A 19,085-nucleotide genomic window follows, 5' to 3' on the forward strand; every position below is an offset into this window, starting at 1 on the left:
CGCCAGCATCGGGGTGCAGCCCCCCCGGCGTGGGCCGCGCCGCCCTAGCAGGCTGGGGGAGACCACAGGCTCCGGGCACTCTGCATTTTAAAGGCTGCGCCAGCCGCTCCACCCAGCCACGCTCTCTCCTCCTTCCCCTGGCAGGGCCGGGCCGATTCTTCTCCAGCTCCCACCTGACGGCTCAAACCACATCTGAAGGGCTGCCGGGAGCGCGCGGTGCCCGCAGTGCTACCCAGCGCCGCGGGCTGCCGAGGCAGGGCCCGATCCTGCCCTCCCCACCTCGCAGCCCTGCCCGTGCAGCCCAGCTCGGGGATGCTCGGAGGCTGGGTGGGCCGGCGCAGGCTCCCTGCAGCACCTGCGGATGGGGGTGGGTGCCGAGGGGGGGCTGAGAGGACGCCCTGCTCTGCCTGGAGCCCGTGCAAAGACAGCTGGAGCCCGGCTGCACAGGGCAGGGCGGGGAGCAGCCCCAAAGCAGCACCAGGGGGGCTCGGCCACCCCCTGCCTGCAACCAGGGTGGCACAGCACAGGCCGGGGCCCCCTTTCCCTTCTCCTGGCAGCACAGCAGGGCCCGGTATGGCCCAGTATGGCCTGGCACGGCCCAGTACAGCACAGCGCAGCCCAGTACGACTTGGTATGGCCCAGTACAGCCTGGTGCAGCACAGCACAGCCTGGTACAGCCTGGTATAGCACAGCACTGCCCAGTATGTCCCGGTACAGCCCAGCACAGCCCAGTACAGTACAACACGGCCCTGTATGACTCGGTACGGCCCAGCACGGCCCGGTACAGCCCGGTACAGCCCGGTACAGCACAGTACAGCTCGGTACAGCACACTTTGTTGTCTTTATTGTGCTCAGAAGCGCAGCCCCCTCCGCCTCAGGTCCTCCCGCGCCGCGCTGATGTGCTCCCGGAGCTCGGCGGCCGCTTCCTCGCAGTCGTTGAAGGTGGCCAGGCGGTAGCCCACGGTGGCCAGCGCGTAGCAGCCGAAGGCCACCAGCAGGTAGACGGGCAGCGGCAGCAGGGCCTGGCGGCACGGCGCCGGCAGCCGCAGGCCCGGCGGGGACAGCGCCAGCGCGGCCCAGGCCGAGCCCAGCAGGGCGAGCCCGCACAGCCACTGCAGCAGCTTGGTCATGGCGGCCTGCGGAGACACGGACGGCACCGTGAGGGCGGCGCCGGGCCCCCGGGACCGGCCCCGGTGCCCCCGGTGCCGGCCCCGGTTCCCCCCCCCCCCCTCTTCCCCTCAGGGCCGCCCCCCCCCACCTGCAGCGCTCCCCGGCCCGGCGCTGCTCTCCCCGTCGCCAGGTGACGTCACCGCGGCGCGGCGCGGGGCATGCCGGGAGTTGTAGTCCGCCGCGGGGCCCCCTGGCGGCGGGGCCCGGCCCGGGGCCGGCTCAGGAAGCGCCGCGCTTTGTCCGCCGGGGCCGGGCCGGGCCGCAGGAAGCACCTGGCTTCCGCCGTGTCCGGTCGCGGCGGGGGGCGCGGGGCCGGCGTGGGAGCAGGCCCGGCACGGCTCTCCCACGGGCCCGGCCGGGCACCGAGCCCCGGGGGCACCGGGGGCACCGGGAGGGACCGGCACCGGGGGCTGGGGGGCTGTGGGGGGGACCCCCGGGTGCTGAGGAACCAACCCTGAGGCAGCCGCAGACACGGAGCTACAAAGAAACTGCTTTATTGCCCGGCCCAGAGTCCGGGTCCAGGCTGGAGGAGGGGGAGCTGCCCCGGGAAGGGGCCCCGGGGCGTCAATTCCTCTTCCTGCCTTTGCCAGGGGCTTTGGTGGGGACGGCTGCGGGCGCTGCGGACTGGTAGAGCGTGGAGGAGATCTTGTTGATGTAGTAGAGACCGACCATGGAAAAGATGAGGCTGTGGGTAAACAAGAGAAGAGGCTACTCAGCTGTGGCCCTGCTGCAGGCAGGAAGGAACAAGCCGAGGCCAAACTGACGGCACCCCCCTGCTCCCACTGCGCTGCGGGGCCGAGCGCTGCTCACCACAGGTGCTCCCGGCCAGCCTTGGCCCTGCCGACAGGGAGCACGAGCCACCAGGGCCCCTGGCAGCTGCCCCGGATGGTGACAAGCTGCTTCCCCACCCTCTGGGGCAGGCTGTGGTCTTACCAGGTGGTCACGCAGACTCTGTGAATGAGGCCGGAGGCAAAAAGGGCCAGCAAGAGGCAGGTGAGGACTGCAGGGAAAAACAAGAGAGAGAAGAGATGCAGCCACGCCGTCCCATCAGCTGTGCAGCCCCTCCTGAGAACCTCAGCGACGCGGCAAGACAAACCCACGTAGAGCACAGAGGGGAACAGCAGGACGGGCTGCGTGCCCTCTGCAAACCCAGCGTGGGGCTGCACGCCCAGCGCCCACAGCCGACGGCACCGTCCCCTCCCCGCTGGTGGCACTTACTCTCGGGGAATATCTTGGCCTGGAAACCTTTGCCAAACACCAGGTTCTCGAGGTTGTTGAAGGCCTGCGCAGGGGGTTAAGGCACGGAACCGGGAACCACCTCCCTCAGCCCCGCTCCCTGTGTGGCCCCAAAGGATACGGTGAGGGAGCAGACGAAGAGCGCGGCGCCCAGCAGCCCGCCCTGGATGGTGAGCCACTCGGTGGAGGCCAGCTGCCGGCTGTACATCTGCATCCCGGCGAACAGCAGCAGCGACAGCAGCGACGACAGCGCCAGCGACGTGCCCGTACCTACGGCTGCAGCACGGCCCCGGCTCAGCAGGGCGGGGGGCCGGTCCCCAAAGCCCCCTCAAGACCCCAATCGCCCCCTGAAGCCCCCTCAAGGCCCTGATCGCCCCCTGCAGCCCCCCCAAGCCTCTCATTGCCCCCTGACCCCCCCCATGGCCCCAGCCGCCTTCAGCAGCTCCCCCCCGAGGCCTCCCCCCCCCACTCCGCCCCCTGTCCCGGTCCCTACAGCTCCCCCCAGGACCTGATCACCCCCTGAACCCCCCCCCGAGGCCTCCCCCGCCCCCCGAGGCCCCGGGCCCGGTCCCCTCAGCCCCCCCCAGGCTGCAGCCGCCCCCCACGGGGCCCCCCCGCCCCTCAGGCCCCGGTCCCGGTGCCTGAACCCCCCCCCTTTGGAGGCCCCGGTCGCCCCCTGACGCCCCCCCCCAAGGTCCCCCCCGCTCCCTGCAGCCCCCCCGGTGCCCCCCCGGTGCCCCCCCCCGCCCCTCAGGCCCCGGTGCCTCCCCCCCCCCCCCCCGTTCCCGTTACCCATGATGCCCCGCGGCGTCGCCCCCCGGCCCCTTCCCCTCCCGGCCCCGCCGCCGCCGCTCCCCCCGCACTGCGCAGGCGCGCCCCGGCCCCGCGCACGCGCCCTGCGCGCTCCCCCCCCCCCCCCATACAAAGCGACACGGCGGCAGCCGCGGGCACGCGCCCTTCTCAGGCGCGCCCCCGCGCGGGGCTCGGCCGGCGCTCGGGCGCCCCCTAGCGGCCGGGCGCGGCGCTGCAGGCCCCGCCGCTCCGCGCGCGCCCCCCGGCGGCGGGGAGCGGAGCGCGGGGAGGCCCCGGGGCACCGGGCGGGGGCGCGGCCGCTTCCCCCCCCCCCCCTCCGTACCCGGCCCCCTCCTCCTCCTCCTCCCCCCCATCCCTCCTCCGGGCTCCGTTCGGCCCCTTCCCGGCTCCGCTGCCGGCTCCGGGCCCGGCGCCGCGCTGCCGTCCGCGGGGAGCCGCCGGGGGCCGCCCCGGGGAGCGGAGGGGGCGGCCCGGTACCGGCCCGGTGCCGCCGCCCCCCGCCGCCCCCCCCTCTCCGGGGCGGGTCCCTCGGAGCATGCGCGCCGCCGCCCCCCGCCGCCCTCCCCCCGGTTCCGCCGCTCCCTGCAGCAGAACCGGGCGGCCGCTGCTGCCGCCGGTACCGGCACCGGCACCGGCCCCGGGCGCGGAGCCATGGCCGAGGGCGAGGACCTGCAGACCTTCACCTCCATCATGGACGCGCTCGTCCGCATCAGCGTGAGCGGCGGCGGGGACCGGGCGGGGACCGAGCGGGACCGGGCCGGGCTCTCCCGGGACCGGCGTCGCCATGGCAACGCGGCGGGGCGGCGGCGGGGCCGGGGCGGCCGCGATGGCCCCGGGGGGGGGGCGGCCGGGGGTGCCCTTGAGGGCCCCGAGGGCCGCGGAGAGGCCTCGCTGCCTCGGCCCCGTTCCCCACCGGGCCCCGGGGGGGGGCGGATCGGCCCTCGCCGAGCCCCGGGCGGGGCGCACCGGGCACCGGGGAGCGCCCCCCGAGGCCTCCCGGGATGCTGAGAGCCCGGTGCCCCCGCGGGGACTGGGGTGGGGAGGGCCCGGGGGTGTCCCGGTGCCGTGCTGGGGTCCTGGGGCTGGGGCTGGTCCCGCTCGGGACCGGATCCCGGTGCTGGTCCCCGTCCTGGCTCTGGTCCTGGTCTCGATGCCGGTCTCTGTCTTGGCCCTGATCCTGGCCCCGATTTTGGCCTTGATGCCAGTCCCTGAGCCTGGTCCTTGATCCTGGTCTCGATGCTGGTCCCTGATCCTGGTCCTGGTCCTGGTCCTGATCCTGGCCTTGACGCTGGTCCTCATCCAGGCCCTAATCCTGGTCTTGGTGCTGGGCCCTATCCTGGTGCTGCTCCTGGCCCTGATCCTGATCTCAGTGCCGGGCCCTATCCTGGCCCTATTCCCAGTCCTATCCCGGGTCCCAGTCTCCATCCTGTCCCGGTCCCCATCCTGGCTGCTCCCGGTGACGCTCTCCCCCTCTCTCCTCAGACCAGCATGAAGAACATGGAGCGGGAGCTGGTGTGCCCGGTGTGCAAGGAGATGTACAAGCAGCCGCTGGCCCTGCCCTGCATGCACAACGTCTGCCACGTCTGCGCCAGCGAGGTGCTGCTGCAGCACGGCTACCTCTGCTGCGACCCCACCTCCGAGCCCTCCTCGCCCGCCGCCACCCCGGCCACCCGCAGCCCGCGCCTGGGCCGCAGGGGGGTCCCCAAACCCGACCGCCTGGACCGGCTCCTGAAGTCAGGTGGGGGGGACGGGGACGGCGCTGCCGGGGGGCGGAGGGGCTCTGCCGGCCCCGAGGAGCCGCGGGGCGCTGGGCTGTGTGTGACGCCTCCCCGGCCTCCTGCAGGGTTCGGCACCTACCCGGGGCGGAAGCGGGGCACCGTGCACCCCCAGACCATCAGCTTCCCCTGCCCGGCCTGCCAGCGGGACATCGACCTGGGCGAGCGGGGCCTCGGCAGCCTCTTCCGCAACCTGACCCTGGAGCGCGTGGTGGAGCGCTACCGCCAGACCATCAACATCAGCGCCGCCATCATGTGCCAGTTCTGCAAGCCCCCGCAGCTGGAGGCTACCAAGGGCTGCACGGAGTGCAAGTCCAGCTTCTGCAACGAGTGCTTCAAGCTCTACCACCCCTGGGGCACCCAGAAGGCTCAGCACGAACCCACGCCGCCCACGCTCACCTTCCGCCCAAAGGTACGGCCTCCTCCGTCGAGGTCTTTGCTATTTGGGGTTCCCCGGGTGCCACAGCAGACGAGCTGGGGAGAGACCCTTGGGAGGGGGGGGTCCTAAAACTCTGCTGAGCTTCCTCGTGTCCGTGCAGGGTCTGATGTGCCCAGAGCACAAGGAGGAGGTGACTCACTACTGCAAGACCTGCCAGCGGCTGGTGTGCCAGCTCTGCCGCGTGCGACGCACTCACACCAGCCACAAGATCACGCCGGTGCTCAGCGCCTACCAGGCTCTCAGGGTAAGGGCTGCTGCGGGGCTGCGCGCTCGGGTCGGGGTCAGGACGCCCACGGGGAGGCAGGGAGGAAGCAGGGGTGCGAGCTGAGCTCGCAGCACAGATGGGGTGAGGGCTCTGTTTGCAGGTCGGGGGCGCACGAGGCCAGTGGTGGCTAACCTCCTTCCTTGCAGGAGAAGCTGACAAAGAGCCTTGCCTACATCTTGAGCAGCCAGGACACGGTGCAGACCCAGATTGCTGAGCTGGAGGAGACGGTGAAGCACACGGAGGTAAGGGCACGAGGTCCCCGAGCAGTCCCTAGGTGGGGATTGGCACCTCCTGGCTGGTCCCTTTGCCCCGTGGGGGCCGTACAGCGCGCTGACAGCGCCGTGCTTGGCAGGTGAACGGCTCGCAGGCCAAGGAGGAGGTGTCCCAGCTGATCCAGGGGCTGTGCTCCATGCTGGAGGAGAAGCGGGCGTCCCTGCTGCAGGCCATCGAGGAGTGCCAGCAGGAGCGGCTGGCCAGCCTGCACTACCAGATCCAAGAGCACCAGGCCATGCTGGAGAACTCGGGCATGGTGGGCTACGCCCAGGAGGTGCTGAAGGAGACCGACCACCCCTGCTTTGTCCAGGCTGCCAAGCAGCTGCACAACAGGTACCAGGGTATGGGGACCCGCGTGGGTGTCCCCGCGGTGTTGGGGCTGGCCGGTGCCCGAGGCAGCCCTCGCAGCCACCCTGATGTCCCCGCTCTCCTGTGCTGCAGGATCCTCAGGGCCACCGACTCGCTGCAGAGCTTCCGACCTGCAGCCACGGCCTCCTTCAGCCACTTCCAGCTGGATGTCAGCAGGGAGCTGAAGCTGCTCACAGACCTGGCCTTCATCAAAGGTAACCGCAGCAGGACCCCGGCACCGGCTGCAGCCCGTGTGGAGGCGCAGCCCCTGCGGGCAGAGCAGCTCCGTGCCCGCCCGTCTCCTCCCTTGGAGCCAGAGCTCGGCTCCGGCCACGGAGGGATGCGCTCAGGCAGGCGCCCGTGGATCTGCCGCCCCCCTCCCTGTCAGGAATGGCCCCAGCAGCCCCCAAAGTGCTCCCTGCCCTGCCCTGTGCCGGGGCTGCAGGCAAGGGGGCAGGAAAGGCAGGGCTGTGGTGTGAGGTAAGGGCAGCAGGAGGGTGAGTACGGAGCGGAGGCTGCCCCAGGTGCAGGGCAGGCGCTTCCCCACCAGGGCAGGTGCCGCCTGGGCCCTGCCGGACCGGCTGGCAACACTTTTCAGACCTGCTTCTACCTCTCTTTGTTTATAGGCTGCGGCCGCTGCTGATCGTCACCGAAGTAACTGAGGCAAGTCACTCCCCTGCCCCAGAGCCACCCCTGCTCTCTCTGTCCCATCCCTCCATCCCCACTCCTGCCCCATTCCCACTCCGCTGCCATCGACCATCCCCGTCCTGCCCGCTGGTGCTGGCAGGTGCTGGCTCTGCCCGCGCTCGCCACCCTTCTCTGCCCCCTCCCTCCATCTGCTGCAGCTCCTCCTGCCATCCCCATCCCCTCCTCACCCCATTTCTGCCTCTGCATCCCCTCCTCACCCCATTTCTGTCTCTGCATCCCCTCCTCAACCTCACTTCTGTCTCTGCACCCCCTCCTCACCCCATTTCTATCCCTGCATCCCCTCCTCACCCCATTTCTGTTTCTGCACCCTCTCCTCACCCCATTTCTGTCTCTGCACCCTCTCCTCACCCCATTTCTGTCTGCATCCCCTCCTCACCTCCACTTCTGTCTCTGCACCCCCTCCTCACCCCATGTCTGTCTCTGCATCCCCTCCTCACCCCATTTCTGTCTCTGCACCCCCTCCTCACCCCCACTTCTGTCTCTGCACACTCTCCTCACCCCATTTCTCTCTCCATCCCCTCCTCACCCCATTTCTGTCTCTGCATCCCCTCCTCACCCCACTTCTCTCTCCATCCCCTCCTCACCCCACTTCTGTCTCCTTTCCACCCCTGCCTCCCTGCTCCAGTTACGCTGGCATCTTCACACCGCTCTGCCATCCCCATCTCTTCCTCCTCCTCCTCTCCTGCTGTCTCCATCCTCTCTCTCTTTCTTTCTTTCTCTCTCTCTCTCCCTCCCTCCCCCCGACTTGCACTCAGCCTCTCTGGTCCCTGGAGCCTCACAGCAGCCAGCTCCTCTGTCTCCCCAACTCTCTCCCCCCTCTGGTGCCTACACACAGTCTCTGCAGCCAGATCCCCCTAGACTCCTGCTGGTTGTGCGTCCGTCCGTCCGGAATGCCCCCTCCCTGCGTCTGGCCGCCTCCCCACCCACGAGGGGGGGATGCTGCCTGATGCCTGCTCCCCCCCCCCCGTGCCTCTCCCCGCAGTGCCCGAGGCCCCCGTCATCGACACGCAGCGCACCTACGCCTACGACCAGATCTTCCTGTGCTGGCGGCTGCCGCAGCACTCGCCCCCCGCCTGGCACTACACCGTGGAGTACCGCAAGACGGACGCCAAGGCCAAAGGGCTGAAGCTGTGGCAGCGGCGCGAGGAGGTGCGCGGCACCAGCGCCCTGGTCGAGTACCTGGACACCGACAGCGTCTACGTGCTCCGGGTGAAGGGCTGCAACAAGGCCGGCTTCGGGGAGTACAGCGAGGACATCTACCTGCACACGCCGCCCGCCCCAGGTGAGGGGACGCCCCCCCGGGGAGCAGTGTCTCCCAACCCACCCGTCCCTTGGGCTTTTCGCCGTCCCCTTCTCACCTCCTCTGCTCTCCTCCTCCCCGCAGTCCTCAACTTCTTCCTGGACAACCGCTGGGGTTTCAACCGGGACCGGCTGGCCATCAGCAAGGACCAGCGCGCCGTGCGCAGCGTGCCCGGCATCCCCATGCTGTTCGCGGCGGAGCGGCTGATGACCAGCTGCCACCTCTCCATCGACCTGGTCATCGGGGACGTGGCCATCACGCAGGGCAAGAGCTACTGGGCCTGCTGCGTGGATCCCAGCTCTTACCTGGTCAAGGTGGGCGTGGGGCTGGAGAGCAAACTGCAGGAGTGGTTCCAGGTGCCTCAGGACGTGGTGAGCCCCAGGTGAGCGGGGTGGGGGCGCAGGGGGGCTTCGTGGGTGTGCAGGAGGTGGTGAGGCAGCCTACAAGAGCCTCTGCGCCGGGCCTCACCTGTCCCCCTGCCGCAGGTACGACCCTGACAGCGGCCACGACAGCGGGGCAGAGGACACGACGGTGGACGCGCCCCCGCCCTACGCCTTCCTCACCATCGGCATGGGCAAGATCTTGCTCTCGCATGGCTCGGCGCTCACTTCTCGTGACCCCAACGGCTGCACCGTGCCCTTGCCACCGCGCATCGGCATCTGCCTGGACTACGAGCAGGGCAAGGTGAGCTTCTACGACGCCGTGTCCTTCCGTGAGCTCTGGGAGTGTGGCGTGGACTGCTCGGGGCCTGTCTGCCCCGCCTTCTGCTTCATCGGAGGGGGTGCCCTGCATCTCCAGGAGCTGGTGGCCAACAAGCAGGAGCGCAAAGTGACCATCGGGGGCTTCGCCAAGCTGGACTGAGCCGCGCGCGCGCTCCCTGCACGCACATCTGGTGCGACCCCTTATTGCCAAGCGAGCTTCAGGGCCTGGAGGGGACGCGACCATGCAGGGAGCGCAGCTCAGCGGGGGCAGCCCCAGCTCTGCCCGGGGCTTGGAGCAGGCCGGGTGTTTGTTTTGTGGGACTGGGGGGGACGGGGACAGCTCCGCCGTCCCCTCCCTTCCCCATCCACCTGCCCCTTTCACCAGCTCAGCTCTGTGGCAGGCAGAGGCTGGCGGCAGGTCCTGGCAGAGGGTCAGCCCTGGGGGTGGAGCAGGGAGGGGGACGCGAGGGGGACGCAGGGCTGCGTGGGGAGGGGGGAGGCAGGAGCTGGTTGGGGTGACGGTGGGGGGAGCGGCTGGGCAGTGGCTGGGGCGGGGGAGGCAGATGGGCTGGGGGAGAGAGGGAGGGGGGAGGCTGGGCTGGAACAAGGTATGAGGACGTTTTTGTAAAAATGGCTCATTTTTGACGCGGCTCACCCGGCTGCAGCATCGCGGCCAGGCACAGCCACCGCTGGGTCCTGGGGGGCTGTGGGACCTCGGTGTCCCCCACCCTCCTGAGGGGCTGCAGAGCGCTGCCGGGTTCTCTGCTCCCTCCCCGTGGTGTGGGACCAGCCCCGCGTGGCCCCCACCCCCCGGACCCGCTCAGTGCCCCCCTTCCACCGCTCAGTGCCAAGCAGCCCCTGCCAGCCGGGGCTTGCGGGGTTGGGATCCGACGTGGCCAGGAGCCATGGGGGGGCTGCCCCCCACTGCAGGGGCCTTGGGGCTGCGGTCCCACGCTGGGAGCCGTGCGAGCTGCTGTAGTTTCTCATGGGTTCTGTTACAATTGCTGTCTTTTCATGGTTTCCTACAATAAACTGCAATGCCAGACTTCTCCAGAGCCCCCCTAGGGCAGCCGCAGCCCCCTGGGGGGCAGAGGGCAGGGCAGCAGCACCCACCCGTGCCCCGCTGCCTGCTCCCCGTGGGGCAGGGCCCTGTGGGGTGGAGGCCGTGGGGCAGAGCTGTCCTTCGGGCTGTGGCCAGCAGAGGCCAATCCTGCCCAGGGACGGCCGGGGCAGCGCTGACGTGTCCGGCACCCGCTTGGGTTGTGCCCGGCCACGTGGCTGCTGCTGCTCAGCCTCCCTGGGGTCTCGCTCCCGTCCCACCTGGCTCCTGCTGGCCCCATAAGGGACAAATCCTGGTAGCGGGTTTAGCGTTAGTGGGGTATGATGAGAGGGAAGCAGCGGGGTCCTGGGAGCGCTGGCAAAACCTCCTGGGCTCTCCGGCATCCTCTGGGGATGAGCAGCAGGGGCAGGACCCCCCCTGGGACCACAAGGGCAGGGGGGGAGCTGCCTGTGGGGCTGGGCCCCCTCCTCGGGGCCGGCTCCTGCTGCTGGGAGAGGCGGCACAGGTGGGGCCAGGCAAGGAGCGGGGCCGGAATGGGAACCCTGCAAACAGGAGTTTCATTGTAGGGCCCAGCCCAAATCTCTGTTTCGATTCCTCCAGGCCCTGCCCAGGGCTGGGAAGGGGGGGGTGAAGGGAAGGGGGGGTGAGGGGAATGGGGGGGTGAGGGGAATGGGGGTGAGGGGAAGGGGCACGTGCACAGGGCTGGTGCACCCCTGGGGCTCTGCCCCAGCAGCACGCCCCGCTCTGCTGCCCCATGCCCAAAGCTGGCTGTGGGGTGGGGAGGGTGGACGTGGCCCCACACCGCCGCCCCCCCTCCGGGGCTATTTTTAGCTTCGTTCCTTCCTCCCAGCAAATGAGGCAGGATCCGGCACAGCCCCCCCCACCTGGGCCATGCTGCTGCGGCTGTGCACATGAACCCCCCCCCAGCGCTGCCCTGCCCCTGCTGCCTTCTCCCACCGCAGCCCCTCGGCCCCGTGCCGCCCGGCTGCTGGTTTCGGTTGCTGTTGGCAGCTCTGTCGGCGTGCACAATGGAAAATATAAAGCTTCCCCCCCGCCCCCCCTCCCCAACCACATCCACACACCTCGGCCCCATCTCCAGCCTCAGGGCTTGCGTCACCCTGAGCCAGCCCAGCCGTGCCCCGGAGCCCCCAGCCCCTCGCCCTCACCCCCTGGCACCCCCCGGCACCCGTTGGGGTCCCCAGGCACCCCGGTGATGTCCCCCCACCCGGGACCCACGTGCTGTGGCCAAGGGGCCCGCGAGCCACGTGCCATCGGGTCACAGCTGGTCCCAGTCCCACGGCTGGTTCCTGTTGAAGCTGCTGGCCCCGTGCCCCATCTGACAAATGCTTTCTTTATATAAGTTGTGTTTCCTTGTTTTTCTGGCTCTTCGGTAGTTGCCAAAACTCTCCCAGTCCCCAGAGCAGGCGCCCCGGCCCAGCCCGAGCCAAGCAGCTCAGCGCGTGTCCCCACAGCGGGGCAGGATGCGTCCCCAGCCCCAGGACTTCCCGCTGCCCACCTCGCCCCTCCGCACGCCCTGCAGCCCAGCTCCTCTTTCCAGGGCCCCAGAGGCAGTTTTGGGGCTCTGGCTGTGCCGGGATGGCTTCAACCACAGCTTTCCAGGCTCCTGAGCCCAGACACAGCCCTGGCTCAGGCAGGGGATGATTTTGGGAGCAGCCTGGCTCAGACACGACTGCAGCCCGCAGGCAGCTGTGGCAGTGATGCACACGATCGGTCTTCTGCAGCTCTCCCCCCACGGCTTTATGGCTTGACCATCATCACCTTCATGCGCTGCTCGTGCAGGGTGACAAGTTGCACTGCCCGAGCCCCGTGTTTGCACAAAACAAACCCCAGGAGAACAGAGCTGGCCAGGCGGGGGTGGTGTAACAGGGCCTGGAAGGAGCCTGTGTCACACCCCGGGGGGGGACGGACACCACCCACATGCAGGTGACTGTAGGAAAAGTGACAGAAATGACCTCATACGCCAGAAACCTGAGAGTGCCTGGGAAGAGAAACGAGAGCAGGTGCTGAGCTGAGCATCACTCGAGGTGCCGGGGAACCTCCACCCACTGCTGCTCCTGAAGGCATCAGCAAAGACCCCCCCCATGGGAGCCACCCCGCGGGTGCTGGGGCTGTCCCCCCACAGGACACCGTGCCCAGAACCGCCACAGCCCCCCTTGGCTGTGCGGGGAACCAAGCCCGACTGCGCCCATCCTTTTATTGTGAAATGCGATAAATACACCACTGCCACGCACCCCGCAGCCCCGCGGAGCCCAGCCGCAGAGCCTGGCACCGCCATCCCCTAAATATATATATATATTATATAAAACAACACCACAAAAAGAACAATTAGACCCCGGGGGGCGAGCGCAGGCAGGATGCGAGCCCAGCCCCCTGCCCGCAGCACGGAGCAGGGGGCGCACAGCCAGGCTGGGGGGCTTGGAGTGGGGCCATGAGGGAGGAAAAAGGGGTACGGGGGGGGGCACTCGTGCCCAAATCTTTGTTCTTCCAGTTCTGTCATGCGCGCGAATCCGGCTGCTCCAGAACCATCCGGCTCCCGCTGCCCGTGGCGAGGGGCTGAGCGGCGCCGGGGGACGTGCCCAGGGCCGGTGCTGCCGCCCCAGGAGCGGGGGGGTCGCGGCCGTCCCATCCCCTCGCATCCCTCAGAGGTTGTCGGAGGAGGCAGACGGGTTGGTGTAGGTGAAGGTGCCGCCCCCCGCAATGGTGCCTGCCACCTGGGAGAGGGGAAACAAGGGGGGGTCACAACAGAGCCGGGCTGGGAAGGGCCGGGGGCTGAGCCCCCCCAAAGTCCCCACGAGGCCTGGGGGCGATGGGAGACCCCCTGGCGAGCAGATCCATGGGGGTCAGCCCTGCAGCAGCCAGTGCCACGGGCACCACGAACAGCCGGGTTTTAACCAAAAATACCCATGTGGACACCCCCAGCCCTCCTCTGGGGCTGTCCCAGCCCCCCGGCCACGGGGGCCAGTGGAGGCTCAGCGCAGCCAGAGCAGCCTGGGCCGCTTTTCTCTCCCGCTGGCTAAGCCTGCCCAGCAAGAGCGAAGGTAAATATTTACCCAGGCCCCTGGTATTTGAACAGCGAGAGCTGCTTGCACAGCGCGGAACAGCTGGATACGGCCCCCGCCCCGCAGCACCGGGCACAGCAAACAGCGGGGCCGGGGCCAGCCCCAAATCCCACACCACCGAGGCCAGCCGCAGCCCCACACGTGTGCACGTGGCGCCCGACGCTGCTGGTGCCAGATCTGGACCCCCTCACCCTCCCCTTTGCCCCCTCGTGCCCCGGCTCCAGGGTGCCAGGATCTGGCCGAGCCTGAGGATGGGGCGCGGGGAGGCAGCGGTCCCGCCGAGCCCCCACGCACCGGCGAGGGTGGGCAGGGGGGGGAGCGGCTGCCCAAGGTCGCCGGCAGCTTCCTGGCTCCGGCCGGGGCTGCCAGCACCACGGCTCCATCCAGGCGTGAAAGGTGCGCTCACCTCCCTGCCAGGCTCCCAGGGACCGGGGCCACCAAGTGCCCGTCCCCACCGGCTGGTTTCATCCTGCCGGCTCCATCAAGGGCAGGGGTGAGGGATGCGGCCGCACCGAAAAGTGGTGGCCCTGGCACCACCCCGGTGCCAGGACACCGCGGGCGCCCGGCTCTCACCTGGCTGTAGGGGTTGTGCTTGGTGTTGGGGGACACGTAGCGCCCGTGGCTCTGGTACGGGGGGTACTGGGCCATGGGGTGGTAGGAGTCCTTCGTGCTGAACAGGTCCAGCTTCCCTCGGCTCTTCCGACGGCAAGAGCAGGTGGTCTGGGGGGGCAGGGGGGCTCCGTGAGGGGGACGGGGTCAAGGGCCCAAAGGCAGCGGGGACGGGGACAGGGGCTCAACAGCAGAAAGCCGGAGAGGATGAGGATGGGGACTCACCAGGAGAGCACAGATGAGGATGCTCAGCAGCACCAGGATGCAGACCAGGACCAGCAGAGCAATGGCCCAGTCCGGAACCTGAGGCTGCTCCACCGGGGCCGTCACTTCCACGCCACCTGAAGAGCGGCAGAGCCGTGTCCGTACCTCCGGGCACAGCCCCGCCAGACCCCCGGGAAGGGGCCAGAAGGGAAAGAGCCCTTCTCCCCTCGGGCCCAGCCCAGCACCCTGACACAGGCACTCGTCCCACTTGTCCCAACAGGGATAAACCCAGGACGGGTGCAGAAGCCACCCAGAGCGGCCGTGCCGGGCTCCCCCTGCTCAAAGCACCCCCGGGGCCCGAGCCCCCCACTCACTTTGGATGTCGGCCAGCTGCAGGTCCATGATGTACCCGTTCGAGTCCAGCTGGCTTCTCAGCTTCTTCTCGGCAGAGTCACTCGTGACGGAGTCCTCGCTGTGCCCAAACACGAGGGTGGATTGCACCGCCACCGACCCTTGGCTGCGTGAGAGAGGAGGTGTTGGAGCCAGGACCGCCACCTCCCGCTGCCCCCTCCCGGCTGTCCCCCCCCCAGGGGCTCTGCACTGCGCTGGGCTTCCCAGCCCGAGCCTCCCGCCCACGGTACCTGAATCGGAGCTCACTGCATCCCTTGTAGGTCTGCCTGCCCATGCAGCTTGTGCAGCCAAAGACACTTTCAAACTGGAAAAAAAAAAAAAACATTGGGGGGGTCACGACCACCTCCCCAGCTCTCACCCCACTGCCTCCCAACCCCAGCATCCTCCCCTTCACCCCAGCATGGCCCCATCTCCTGCTGCCCCCACCTCTCTGCCCAGTGGGACGGGGCTGCAGAAGGAGCTCACAGAGCCCAGGGTGCATTTACAGGGAGCCCCTGCCTAAGGTGGCTCCTTCCTGGCACAGACCACGAGGTCTTTGCTTGCTGAGGGCAGCCAGCGAGCAGGGCTGGCACTCACCATGGTCAGGACAGCGCGGCTCAGGCTCCTGTACTCCTTCGACGTGGGATCGAGCAGGCTCTGGCTGAAGTTTCTGTTCAGAATGCGGAAGGACAGCGGGACGCGGAGGAGCAGCTGGACCACGGTGGGAGGCAGAGCTGCGGCTTTGCTGGGGTTGGGACCCCCGCTGCTCCCGAGCACGGCCATGGGGGTCTTGCTGTGCGCTGTGCTGCCCTGAGAGGTGACAGAGGCTGTCTTTGTGGGGACAACCTCGGCGCTGCTGTTCGTGGTGGCGTTGGTCTTGGACGTGGGACCCACGGAGCTGCCGTCGGTTGCGGTGCTGGCTTTGGAGGGGGGGACCCCATTGCTGTCATTTGCGCTGATGTTGTTGTGGGGGAACAGAGGGATAATGGAGACAGTCACCACGGTGCTGTCGGTTGTGTCATTGCCGGCAGAGCTGTTGCCCGTTGGGAACACGGTCACATGGGGGGGGACAGAGCCGTGGGACCCGTTGCTGCTGGTGTTCTGGGAGGTGGCGTTGTTCAGGGTGGGCGTCATCACCGTTGTCTCAGTGGTGGTGGTCTCCACGGTGGTGGTCTCGGTGGTGGTGGTCTCTGTGGTGGTTGTCTCGGTGGTGGTGGTCTCGGTGGTGGTGGTCTTGGCGGTGGTGGTGTTCAAGGCGTGCGTACCTGAAGGACAAAGGGGGTCAGGAACTGGGGCTACAGCATCAATTTGGGAAGAAATTCTACACAACGAGGCTCCTTCACGAGACCCTTCTCAGGACAAAAACGTGCAGAGAAGTCCCACAACCTCCACGAGAACAACGCCTGCAAGGCCAGCGAGAACTTCAGGAACATCCCCGGTGAGACTCATGCTGGGCGCACGTGGCACGAGCAAGGGGTGCCTGGGCGGCTGCCCCGTGCCCAGCCCCGCAGAGCCGTGCCCCGCTCAGGACCCACCGCCGCGCCGTGCCACTAAAACCTTTGTGATGAATGCAAACGGCTGGGCTAGGAAGGCAGAAAGCCCCAGGGCGCTCACACCCCTGCTCCCTGGGACGTGCATCGCCTGGCTCGCGGCCAGCGCAGGCGGCTCCTCGCGGGCGCTTTCCCAGCAGGTGCCGCAGGAGCCCTGGAGGAGCGCCCGGGGTCCGGACGTCTTGCCGAGGCACATGCCCGGATACCAGCCTGTGAGCCCCAGGCACAGCCTGCTCCATCCAGCCCCAGCACAGCCCGTCCGCCCCGTGCTCAGCCCCGGCCGATCCCTTCGGTCGGTGCTAAAAGGGACATGGACACCACCAAGGGCTGAGCAAGGTCCCCAGCTCCTGTTTTGTTTTTTTTTTTTTTGGAGGGGGACAATCAGCCCTAGGGCACTGCACCCCAGGGACAGAGCGCACCAGGTGGTGATGCACCCGCTGCTGGGTGCTGAGGGTCACGGGGTGCCACCAGGTCCCTGCTCACAAAACCAACTGGGAGACCCCCCCCCTCGCCTCCCCACCCCGTTACCACCCCGCACCCCCAGGTCCCAGCCCAGTTCCCACCAGCTCGAGGTGCCACCAGCCCCCGGTGCCACCAGCCCCCGCGTCTCACCTGCACCCAGCACCACGAGCAGCAGCGGCAGAAGCGCGGTGACCTCCATGGGGCTCGTCCAGGGGGGGCCCAGTGCCTGTGGGGGGGGCTCAGCGGCAGCTGCTCCTCCCGTTAGGCAGCGGTGTTGCGCGGTCGGGGACTGGTGGCTCAGCGGCGGCTGCAGCTTTATAGAGCACCTGGAGCAGGTGGGGAGGCCCCACCCCGCCACCAGCCCCGACCTGCACGTGGTGAAGGGGGGGCCCCTCCACCCTGCTTGATGCAGGGCACGAGGGTGCCATCCCAGCCCCGGGACCCCTGGGGCACTCTCCGTCCTGTGCTGGGGTCCCCCTGCAGCTCCGTGCCTTCCATCCTGGGGTCCCCTCGTGGCTCTGCGCTCTCCCAGTTTGGGGACTGGGGAGGGGACCCTGCCACAGCATCCCCCCCATGCCATGGGACGTGGCCTAGGGCAGGGGCATTGGTTTTGGGGTCCTCGTGCAGGGGGGTCCCGGCTGTGTCATGGCTCCTGGGAGCTGGTGGGGAGCATGGGGTGGGGGCTGGAGCCCCGCAGCCCCCCTGTAGATGGGGGGCCTCATCCTCTCATTCAGCCTGGGGTTAATCATTACCGGCCCGGCCACTGCCTCGCCCTACACTCAAATAAACTCTGGCACCCCCCCACCCCAAACTGCTTACGCAGGTGAGGCCCAGGGCCCCACTAAAGCCCAGTCCCTCCCCACCGCCAAATGTCCCCACCTGGTCCCTGGGCTGGGCACAAGGGTCCCGGGGGGCACAAGCCCCCCTCTGCTGCTGGAGAAGACTTTTCTGCTCGCCCCGGGGGACACCAGGAGCAAACCCCGTGGGGGGGACGTGGCCCCCCAACGCCTGGTGCCAAGCCGGATGCCCGAGCCCCACCCCAGAGGCACCAGGTGCCACCCAGGCCAGGCACAGAGCCCCCATCCTCCCCCCGGTGCCATGTGCTCCCCCCACGTCTGCGGGGTCCTTTCTGCCCTCCTACCCCTGCCCAGGGGGGAGAGCCCCAGTTCCTGTGGAGGGCTCGGGGTCCCAGCCCCAAACTCCCCCCCCAGCCCCATGCAGGGGGTACCGCTGTGCACTGGGGAGGTGGGGGTGGTCTGAGGGTATTGGGGCAAGGGGGAGGGCAGGAGAGGGGGGACCCCCGGCTGCAGGAGCAGCAGCACAAAGGAGAGGCTGCCCGGGCACCAGCCCATCGCGTGCGGGACCCACCTGCACCCAGTGCCCGCAATGGGGCTGCGCCTTCCCCACCCAGCCCCTCACCTCTGTGCCCAGCACCGGGGACGGGGGTCCCAGGCTGCGAGCCGTGCCCCCCCCTCGACCACCCCCCAGCTCAGCACACGGGCACAGGTTTGTGGTTGTCGTCGTTTGGCTTTGTTTTTGGCTTTTTTTATGGGCTGCAAAACTCCTCTTAGCAGAAAAACACGGGGGGGGGGGGAGGAAGGGGCCAGGCACCCGGAGCTGCGCCCCCAGCGCCCCCCAGCACCGGGCTCGGGAGCCGCGGGGCCGGGCTCCCCCCCGCCCCCCCTCCACCCCCCTCCACGCGTGGACGTGGGGCACGAACCCCACGCGCGCCCCCGCCCCACGCGCGCCCCCGCCGCCCCGCCCGGCGGCGCTGGAGCTGCGGCGCCTCCTGGCGGGCGCGGCCCCGCGCAGCGCCAGCACCGAGCCCCGGTGGAGCGGAACGGGACCGGCACCGGCACCGGCACCGGCACCGGCACCGGCACCGGCACCGGCACCGGCACCGGGGCCGGGACCGGGGCCGGGACCGGGACCGGGACCGGGACCGGGGCCGGCAGCGGAGCCCCCCGCGCCTCCGTGCCCCGCCGCAGCCCGCTCCCTCGGGCCCGGTGCCGAGGGATGCCCGGGGATACGGGCACGGGACGGGACGGGACGGGACGGGACGGGACGGGACGGGACGGGACGGGACGGGACGGGACGGGGGCAGGCACCGCTCGGTAGCGGTGCCTGCCCCCGTCCCGTCCCGTCCCGTCCCGTCCCGTCCCGTCCGGTGCCGTGCCCGCAGCCCCTCCGCTCCGCCCGGTACCGGCAGCACCGTGCCGGCAGCAAGCACCGCCCCATCCCCTCCAGGCTCCGGTACCACCGGGACGGCGGCTGCCCGGTACCGGCCGCGTTGCCCTTTGAAGAGCGGGGCCCGCAGCGGGGCCGGTGCCGGGGCGGGGCGGGGCGGGCTCGGGGGAGGCGGGGGGGGGGAAGGGGGGGGGGTCGGGCCGGGGGGTGGTGGGGGGGGGGGGGGCACATTCCGCCGCGTTGCCGGGCCAGCCGTCGCCATGGCGACCGGGCACTGCCGCCGGGGCTCGGCGCTCACGGCGCAGTTCCCACGGAGCGGCCCCGCGCGGCGGCGGCGGCGGCGGCGGCTCCGCTCCGGTCCCTCCGGGGCGGCGGCAGGGCCGGGATGCGGTGCAGTGTTGTGCCCTCGCCTACCAATATTGCACTCGTCCCGGCCTCCCGCCGTCCCGGGTTCCGCCGGTAGGACCGGGGTAGCACCGGGCTGACCCCCCACCCCCCCGCCCCGACGACCCCAC

The 19,085-nt window shown here is 69.6% G+C and overlaps 4 protein-coding genes across 6 annotated transcripts; 1 reads left to right on the forward strand and 3 right to left on the reverse strand.

Annotated features, from left to right (window-relative positions):
• Positions 1 to 822: 822 nt before the first annotated feature.
• Positions 823 to 1,417, reverse strand: DPM3 (dolichyl-phosphate mannosyltransferase subunit 3, regulatory). Its single transcript, XM_038167789.2, has 2 exons — positions 1,259 to 1,417; positions 823 to 1,136 (listed from the first exon to the last, which is right to left on the reverse strand). The coding sequence occupies exon 2, from the start codon at positions 1,128 to 1,130 to the stop codon at positions 852 to 854; it is 279 nt and encodes a 92-aa protein (XP_038023717.1). The 5' UTR covers positions 1,131 to 1,136; positions 1,259 to 1,417; the 3' UTR covers positions 823 to 851.
• A 231-nt stretch (positions 1,418 to 1,648) lies between these two features.
• KRTCAP2 (keratinocyte associated protein 2) lies at positions 1,649 to 4,020 on the reverse strand. 3 transcript variants are annotated; one of them, XM_038167787.2, is made up of 5 exons: positions 3,903 to 4,020; positions 2,528 to 2,682; positions 2,389 to 2,452; positions 2,104 to 2,170; positions 1,649 to 1,855 (listed from the first exon to the last, which is right to left on the reverse strand). In XM_038167787.2, exons 1-5 carry the CDS (start codon positions 4,003 to 4,005, stop codon positions 1,735 to 1,737), a joined length of 510 nt encoding a protein of 169 aa, XP_038023715.1. In that variant the 5' UTR covers positions 4,006 to 4,020; the 3' UTR covers positions 1,649 to 1,734. The 3 variants fall into 3 exon arrangements, with proteins under 3 accessions (XP_038023715.1, XP_038023714.2, XP_038023716.1); XM_038167786.2 differs by lacking the exon at positions 3,903 to 4,020 and adding an exon at positions 3,542 to 3,665; XM_038167788.2 differs by lacking the exon at positions 3,903 to 4,020 and adding an exon at positions 3,199 to 3,339.
• TRIM46 (tripartite motif containing 46) lies at positions 3,729 to 10,073 on the forward strand. The gene is made up of 10 exons (XM_038167759.2): positions 3,729 to 3,933; positions 4,702 to 4,957; positions 5,063 to 5,406; positions 5,534 to 5,677; positions 5,845 to 5,940; positions 6,051 to 6,304; positions 6,413 to 6,534; positions 8,010 to 8,309; positions 8,412 to 8,709; positions 8,813 to 10,073. Exons 1-10 carry the CDS (start codon positions 3,871 to 3,873, stop codon positions 9,186 to 9,188), a joined length of 2,253 nt encoding a protein of 750 aa, XP_038023687.1. The 5' UTR covers positions 3,729 to 3,870; the 3' UTR covers positions 9,189 to 10,073.
• A 2,216-nt stretch (positions 10,074 to 12,289) lies between these two features.
• Positions 12,290 to 18,189, reverse strand: MUC1 (mucin 1, cell surface associated). Its single transcript, XM_038167764.2, has 7 exons — positions 16,534 to 18,189; positions 14,969 to 15,636; positions 14,623 to 14,696; positions 14,356 to 14,498; positions 14,003 to 14,118; positions 13,742 to 13,888; positions 12,290 to 12,820 (listed from the first exon to the last, which is right to left on the reverse strand). The coding sequence occupies exons 1-7, from the start codon at positions 16,961 to 16,963 to the stop codon at positions 12,749 to 12,751; spliced, it is 1,650 nt and encodes a 549-aa protein (XP_038023692.1). The 5' UTR covers positions 16,964 to 18,189; the 3' UTR covers positions 12,290 to 12,748.
• Positions 18,190 to 19,085: the final 896 nt, after the last annotated feature.

Source organism: Anas platyrhynchos, chromosome 26 (genome assembly GCF_047663525.1).
Source record: "Anas platyrhynchos isolate ZD024472 breed Pekin duck chromosome 26, IASCAAS_PekinDuck_T2T, whole genome shotgun sequence".
NCBI lineage: Eukaryota > Metazoa > Chordata > Aves > Anseriformes > Anatidae > Anas > Anas platyrhynchos.